Source organism: Etheostoma spectabile, unplaced genomic scaffold, assembly GCF_008692095.1.
Source record: "Etheostoma spectabile isolate EspeVRDwgs_2016 unplaced genomic scaffold, UIUC_Espe_1.0 scaffold00009970, whole genome shotgun sequence".
Taxonomy (NCBI): Eukaryota; Metazoa; Chordata; class Actinopteri; order Perciformes; family Percidae; genus Etheostoma; species Etheostoma spectabile.
Genome location: NW_022603770.1, coordinates 174 through 8,717, shown reverse-complemented (window position 1 = coordinate 8,717; position 8,544 = coordinate 174). Strand labels below are relative to the sequence as shown.

Genomic DNA, 8,544 nt, shown 5'->3' with positions numbered 1-8,544 from the left:
TTTTTTGTAGATTTTTTTCAATTTCGGGGTTGAAATTAGAGGAAATGACGTGGTATTTTTTCGCTTGAGAAGTACTGAATCCGGGGCGCTCAGATAGCTCTCCCCCCCCTCTCTCTTCCCTTGCATGTCTTCAGCTGACATCATGACTTGGACACCTGGCTTTGTAGGACCAGGTAGCTCGTGCAGGTGTGTGTGTGTGTTGTGTGTGTGTGTGTGTGTGGTGTGTGTGTGTGTGCGTGTGTGTTACCTGGGAGCCTCCGGCGACGGGGATGATGCACGTGAGGAGGTTTCCGATCACCGTTTCCAAGGGGACAGACAGCCCGTCGACGTGGACGGTGTAGATCAGACTCAGACAGTTCTAGGGGGGTAGGGGGGGGACACAGAGGTCAAAGGTCAACAAAAGCATGGCCCCTGTTCATATGTCATACGGTCCAGTATTTAACCCTTGTGTTGCCATATAGTCAAACTGACCCGTTTCTAAGTGTTTAACATCAGAAAAGTGGATTTCTTTCACCCAAAATTGCCCAAAAAAATAACACGGATGATTCCACACGACATTACTTTCATTGGATTTTTTTTGGGGTGTTTTTATTTAATCTTGTAGCATCAAAAAAATAAATGTTTTTGTTGATTTTTTCCTGCTTTTTTAGATTTTTTGTTCAACATTTGTCATAAAAAAAAATAACCTACGATTACGCCTGAGAGCAATCGGAACTTACCCGAATAAATCACGATAAGTGCTAAAATTAACTCGTTGAAATCTGAAAACGCCAAAATGAGAAATCAGCATCCTCGAAAACCTCGAAAACAACTCACATGTTGTAGAAACTGGCCATACAGTGCAAAACATGTGGTCAAACTGGACAATTATGCTAATAATGCTAATAATGCTAATTATGCTAATTATGCTCAACATATGCAAATTAGCATCCAGCAGTTGGGACCCAAACTTCACACTTCTGCGATAAAACTTTGGTGTACTCAACATTTCCGGGTGCACCTCGTTGGCTACTGGACTAAAAAAGGATGCAGAACCCGGTGGGGGGAGTATTTGGGGGCTGTCGTGCGTGCCGTACCCTGAAGACCTCGGTGTAGTCCAGCCGGGAGACCAGCACCAGGCTCTTGGGGGCGAAGACCTGAGCGGATTGGGCGACGGCGAGTCCCCCGTCCACCTCGTCCGCCTCGCTGGCCTTGGCCTTCTGCAGCTGGACACGGACACAGAAACAGAAGTCACGTCAGGGGGGAGATGGAGACCTCAAACTGGAAAACCTGGTTCACACGGAGGATCGGAGATGGGAGGGAAAGAAGCTCCCGGTCGTCGGCATTTCTTTAAACCAATCACAATCGTCTTCGGCGGCGCTAAGCCCCGCCCACAAAGATGACGGATCTCTAAAACCGTCTCGGGAAGGACCTTGTTTTGCACTTTTTTTTTTCAATGTTCTTCAAAACTTGCTATATTCAGCGAGTGGCAAGTGGATCCAGACTAGGAATGAGACAACATGGGGTGGAGGACTCTGGTTAACTGGTCCTCACATCTCTGCAGGGTAAGTCTAGACCGCTAGCTGGACTATCTGTCCAATCTGAGGACTATGGTTACCTGGTCCTCAGGTCTCTGCAGGGTAAATCCAGACAGCTAGCTAGACTATCTGTCCAATCTGAAGACTATGGTTACCTGGTCCTCAGGTCTCTGCAGGGTAAATCCAGACAGCTAGCTAGACTATCTGTCCAATCTGAAGACTATGGTTACCTGGTCCTCAGGTCTCTGCAGGGTAAGTCCAGACAGCTAGCTAGACTATCTGTCCAATCTGAGGACTATGGTTACCTGGTCCTCAGGTCTCTGCAGGGTAAATCCAGACAGCTAGCTAGACTACCTGTCCAATCAGAGGACTATGGTTACCTGGTCCTCAGATCTCTGCAGGGTAAATCCAGACAGCTAGCTAGACCATCTGTCCAATCTGAGGACTATGGTTACCTGGTCCTCAGGTCTCTGCAGGGTAAATCCAGACAGCTAGCTAGACTATCTGTCCAATCTGAGGACTATGGTTACCTGGTCCTCAGGTCTCTGCAGGGTAAATCCAGACCGCTAGCTAGACTATCTGTCCAATCTGAGGACTATGGTTACCTGGTCCTCAGGTCTCTGCAGGGTAAATCCAGACAGCTAGCTAGACTATCTGTCCAATCTGAGGACTATGGTTACCTGGTCCTCAGATCTCTGCAGGGTAAATCCAGACAGCTAGCTAGACTATCTGTCCAATCTGAGGACTATGGTTACCTGGTCCTCAGGTCTCTGCAGGGTAAATCCAGACCGCTAGCTAGACTATCTGTCCAATCTGAGGACTATGGTTACCTGGTCCTCAGGTCTCTGCAGGGTAAATCCAGACCGCTAGCTAGACTATCTGTCCAATCTGAGGACTATGGTTACCTGGTCCTCAGGTCTCTGCAGGGTAAATCCAGACCGCTAGCTAGACTATCTGTCCAATCTGAGGACTATGGTTACCTGGTCCTCAGGTCTCTGCAGGGTAAATCCAGACCGCTAGCTAGACTATCTGTCCAATCTGAGGACTATGGTTACCTGGTCCTCAGGTCTCTGCAGGGTAAATCCAGACAGCTAGCTAGACTATCTGTCCAATCTGAGGACTATGGTTACCTGGTCCTCAGGTCTCTGCAGGGTAAATCCAGACAGCTAGCTAGACTATCTGTCCAGATTTTTTGTCACTTTTTTGACTTCTTTTTAATTATTTTTTAATAATTTATTTATTAGTCAATTTTTCAACTATTTCTTTGTCGCTTTTTCCGATGTTTTTGATGTTTTTTTGTCACGTTTTCCGATTTTTTTTGGATCACTCTTTCAGCGTTTAAAAAAACTAATGTTTTTGTTGATTTTTTCCCAGGTTTTTTTGTAGATTTTTGGACATTTGTCGCTTTTTCTCAACGTTCTTTTCAGACGTAGAAAGTTTTTGTAAACCGGTCGAATTTGACCCGAAGACAACGCAGGGGTTTAAAGAAATGCCAATAATCCAGAGCAGGGTTTTTCCCCCATCCCAGAATGCTGTGTGGACTAGCCAGACCCTGGTCTGGCAAAGCCAGACCCTGGAGAAAGCTCCAAGCAGCAACACAGGAGGCAGAGCAATGGGTATTCCTTCCAAGTATTGCAAAATTATGCAAATTCAACGCGGCCCGTGTCACCTGGGGGTTGTCCAGGCCCTCCCAGAAGGTGAAGCAGGCGCAGTAGTGGCGCTCCGAGTTGATGTCGGTCAAAACCGCCACGAAGAAGGAGGCGGGCCGCCGCTCGGGAACCAGCTGCCAACCGCTGGGCTGACAGAACTAGAGAGGAGGACGAAGGGGAGGAGGAAGGGGACGAAGGGGAGGAGGAAGGGGACGAAGGGGAGGTGGAAGAGGACGAAGGGGAGGAGGAAGAGGAAGAAGGGGAGGAAGAAGGGGACGAAGGGGAGGTGGAAGAGGAAGAAGGGGAGGAAGAAGGGGACGAAGGGGAGGAGGAAGAAGGGGAAGAGGAAGAAGGGGAGGAGGAAGGGGACGAAGGGGAGGAGGAAGGGGACGAAGGGGAGGAGGAAGGGGACGAAGGGGAGGTGGAAGAGGACGAAGGGGAGGAGGAAGAAGGGAGTGGGAAGAGGAAGAAGGGGAGGGAGGAGGAAGAAGGGGGAGGTGGAAGAGGAAGAAGGGGAGGAGGAAGAAGAAGGGGAGGAGGAAGAGGAAGAAGGGGAGGAGGAAGAAGGGAGGTGGAAGAGGAAGAAGGGGAAGAGGAAGAAGGGAGGTGGAAGAGGAAGAAGGGGAGGAGGAAGAGGAAGAAGGGGAGGTGGAGGTGGACGAAGGGGAAGAGGAAGAGGGGGAGGAGGAAGAGGAAGAAGGGGAAGAGGAAGGGGAGAGGGGAAGAGGAAGAAGGGGAGGAGGAGGAGGAGGAGGAGGAGGAAGGGGAAGAAGGGGAGGAGGAAGAGGACGAAGGGGGAGGTGGAAGAGGAAGAAGAGGAGGGTGCAAGAGGAAGAAGAGGAGGTGGAAGAGGAAGAAGAGGAGGTGGAAGAGGACGAAGGGAGGAGGAAGAAGGGGAGAAGGAAGGGGAAAAGGGGAGGTGGAAGAGACGAAGGGGAGGAGAAAGAGGAGAGGGGAGGAGGAAGAAGGGAAGAGAAGAAGGGAGGAGGAAGAGGAAGAAGGGGAGGTGGAAGAAGGGAGGGGAAGAGGACGAAGAGGAAGAGAGAAGGGGAGGTGGAGGAGGAAGAGGGGGAAGAAGAAGAAGGGGAGAGAGGAAGAAGGGGAGGGGAAGAGGAGAAGGGAAGAGGAAGAGGGGAGGTGGAAGAGGAAGAGGGAAGAGGAAGAAGGGGAGGTGGAGGAGGAAGAGGTGGAAGAGGAAGAAGGGGAAGAGGAAGAAGGGGAGGTGGAGGAGGAAGAGGGGGAGGAAGAAGAAGAAGGGGAAGAGGAAGAAGGGGAGGTGGAAGAGGAAGAAGGGGAAGAGGAAGAAGGGGAGGTGGAGGAGGAAGAGGGGGAGGAAGAAGAAGAAGGGGAAGAGGAAGAAGGGGAGGTGGAAGAGGAAGAGGAAGAAGGGGAGGTGGAGGAGGAAGAGGGGAAACAGGGACATGGGTTGGAATCAGATGGTGATGGAAAGAAAGGGCACAAAAAAAGAAAAGAAAGATTAGTGTACATAGCAACCTGGGTGACACATCAGACACATGTTGTCACTGCACCTCAGGGTGATTCATCCGGGGCAAGGCTGTCATTAACGCTACAAAACCGGTTGGGACAACGGTCCGCCTGCTTCGTAACAACAAAAGCATGTGAATAGATATATGGAAGTACATGTTGGGTCTTATTTGTGACCACAATGTAGTTTTAGGACTGTGCAATGACTCCCAATTTGAAAGTCAATGAGTATTCGTGTTAAAATGATCGCGATCTCAATATTGACCAATTACGTCGCATCCGAATATATCGTCGTTGGCTGAGCAGAGCAAACGACGGAACGCCAACATTAGCGAGTTGTCGTTGTTCAGATGCGACATTTATCAAGTCATGGTCATTACTCATGACGGTGACTTGGTGACTCGAGCGGAAGGCGGCGTGTGTACACACGTCACGCGCGTGCTTTTATCTTAAGTCGATCCACGCCAACGCCGCTATCGGGCTTCTTCTCAACCGATGCGGATCCAGATACCCAGAGTAGTACCCACATGAAACCATGGCCCGATTTTCCTAAATGAAGCAAGACACCAAATACTTGAAGTATCCCTCATTATTGATCGACATCCTCCATCCTGCTCAGTTTCTGAGCACGCAGTCTGCTTTGGGGAACTACATCATTTAGCATGAGAAAGCATGCCAATCCTGGACCGGGTAAGCCCCGCCCACTCCGCCGGCGACTCGACTTCTCCCTGCAGCTCGGTCCGGAAACCTGCTCCAGTTCCCAGTTTTGCGGGAACCAATCACAAACTGGCTCGTCAACCTGGCGCACCATGGGCAGGTCTAGCGACCAAGTGGCGGTAGATTTAATGTTTTGATTTGATTATTGGGACAATGCACGTTAATCAACATCTCTGTAAATGCGCCAGTGTTAGCCGGTCGGCTCATTTTCAACTGTCGTTACCCAGCATGCATGTCTCTATGGTGGTAAGGAACCGGAGCCCCCGGGGAGAACGTGCAGACTCCACACAGGAAGGCCCCGGAACCACACTTGGATTCAAACCCGGATCCTTGTGCTAACCACTGAGCCACCGTGCTGCGGCTTCTCGTTTACATTCAACATAGCGGTCGCGGCCACCGCACCCGGATCGCCGCTCCGATTGGTCGAAGGACTTGCCAATTGCGTCCAGAGTTCATCGAACTATGCGCGTCGGCCCCGCCTCTTGTGCGGAGAAAACACAGAGACGGACTCCCCCAGACCAACACTCAATCCCAAATCTATTGGTCTGGTGATAGCCATGTTATGCGGTTAGCCTCGCGGGTAACAACTGGGTTTTTGATCTCAAGTTCAAATGCAGTTTAACAGCTGACGGTTAAGAGCCCAATTAAGATGTCTCTCATCTGGCGATAGCAAGGTGCTGTGACGAGAGGGTGTAAATGAACACGTGAAGATGTTACGGTTGACACGCCAAGCTAGCTAACTAGCCAGCCACGGTGCAAAGGGGCAGAGGAAGACGGGTCTACGGTCCTTAAATTGAGGGGGGGAGTGTGTGGAAGAGGGAGAAGTGAGAGAGTGACGCAATTAGCTTCAGAGCGAAGGTCTCAGGTCAAAGTGAGAGAACCAGAGTGTCTCCCATGTGCTGTCTGACCACGGTGGGACATATGTAAGAGGAAAAGTTAACCCTCTCCTGATTTTATGTTCTTTATGGGGAGGGGAAACCAGGAAATAGCCAAGTGACGGGTCCAGGGTAAACGCAGAGGGGTCTGCGGGGGGGACATAGCAGACCCCAGTGTGATAAATGGATCAATCCTATAAAACCGGTGTAATACCTGCACTTAGTTCCTAACCATTTAGCTGCCCAGGGAATTGAACCCCTGACCCTGAGAGTGCTGCGTGCCCTTGTTGTGTCTACGAGTGTTGACTCACCAGCTCTATGCCTTGTGGGAACGGGCTGTCCTCCCAGTCTTTCTCAGGAAACCGCTGGAGGATGCGACCTAGACCTTCACCCTCCACTGCAGGGACACAGAGAGAGAGAGACACAGAGAGACGGATCAGTCCACGGTATTTACATGTTCTGTTGTCTGTTTGTCTCCTTGAATAAGCACCAGAACCGCCAATTTTGAGCTTCTGCTTTTTGTGGTTTTATCACTGTGTTGTGAATGCATGTCGGCATGCAAATACACTACAAACTCATGTGAATAGATAACGTTTTGGCGCAGGGATTGGTCAAAGATTGGATGCATGGGGGAAAACTACTAGCCTCCATTGGAATAGCTAAAATACACCTTTGACAAGCAGGTGAAGTTGGAGACTTTACACACTTCATGAAGACAGGACTGCAGAGGTGAATAGTAAATAACACAAGTGCTCATTTGTATTTCGACACAACTAAACTATGAGAGCTTTGGATGGGAACCGCCCTTTGACAGAAAGGTAGGGTTGCAGTTCTTTACGCTACACCAGGCTTTGAGTACCCTAGTTCCAACTATGACTTTGGCACGTTTTGGGCCGTTTCTTGTGGTGTTTGCAGAGCTGACGGTGTCACTAAATCACCAGTTCATCATGTCGGAGGCAACAAATAAGTCCCGTTAAGGTCTGATAAACGTGTTATGAGATACAGCTGTTTTCATGTGTGTGGTGTGTGTGTGTGTGTCGTCAGGTTGGTCTTTTAAGTGAGTCCGTATCAGCCTGCCGAACAGTAGTGTGACACGTTAAAATGCTTATTTTGCGGCTGGTTAATGAGGCCATTTCCACTGTGGGGCCTGGCTCGTCACAGCGGCACAATGACACAACAAAGGCGGACTTATGTAACCCCCCCCACAAGCCCGTCTTTCAGCTCGCTTCCATCCGAAGCCCTGCAGGCTGCTTAATGGCAGCAGTCATCCGCACAGAGACGACGCTCATCCTGCCGACGCAAAAGCTTCCAAACGTGGCTCAAAAACGGCCCAAAACTAAATATTATGAATGCCAAATGAAGGAGAGGTTTTCACCGGCATTTGGACCAAAAGGGGGACAGGTCTGGCCTCGGAGAAAACAGATCCTTTACCAAGGGAACCGAAACAGAAGCACAGGGACAATGCACAAACAGAAAGTAGGCCAGGTCGGAAAACCCACAAACTATATCGTTTGGCTTCGATCTCCGCTTTGTTCACCACCACCACCTAAATACACCTTCACCTGCTTAATTCATAGACAGTCTGTATAAATGGTGAATGGAGCGACGAGTCAATATGCAGTTAGTGCAAATAGGGGTCTAGGTAGTGACATAGATCAGAAATAACCCGAAATGCATGAACGGACAGTCGTTATTAAATGCCGGGATGGAGTAAAGAGTCAACGTACAGTTGGTGCAAAGTGTGGTCTTAGACTCTAGATGATGAAGTAGCTCGGTATACGTGGATAGAAAGACTAAATGTGAACGCTGAAAAGGAGAAAAGAGTCAATATACAATGTCAGATTGTGGTGTAGAAAGGTCATGGGACAACAAAGGTGGGAGGAGGAATGACAGTTGAGCATACCTGGGCGGGTGACTGATGCAAAAAGAACGTAAACAGAGTAGATGGTTGGGCAGATGTCTGTGCAAATATGCGACGGGGCGCGACCGAGGTATGGGAATGCAATGGTGAGATAAAGGGTGTGCAAGAACTCCATGAAGGATGGAGAACAGGTAAGAGTTGGCACAGGAGCTCAGGCGGGCGCACTTTAATCCTCGTGTCGTCCTCGGGTCAAATTGACCCGTTTTTCTACTCCGATTGCCCCAAAATAACACGGACGATCCCCCACAACGTTCTGCAGGCCAAATTAGTGAGGACTTTCATTGAATTTTGGGGTGTTTTATTTCATCTTAAAGCATTTTTTTTAACGGTTTCCAAACAGTATCCGGTCTAAACTTGGACGTCTACCCGTCTGTGATCCA

At 49.6% G+C, this 8,544-nt stretch overlaps 1 protein-coding gene across 1 annotated transcript; it reads right to left on the bottom strand.

The window, feature by feature from the left end:
* Positions 1-247: 247 nt before the first annotated feature.
* On the bottom strand, positions 248-6,640 carry LOC116679241 (myotubularin-related protein 5-like; the record flags this gene model as incomplete). The annotated part of the gene is made up of 4 exons (XM_032508926.1): positions 248-358; positions 1,077-1,205; positions 3,187-3,324; positions 6,555-6,640. Coding segments are annotated over 4 exons (464 nt in total), but the record flags the coding sequence as incomplete, so codon positions are not given.
* Positions 6,641-8,544: the final 1,904 nt, after the last annotated feature.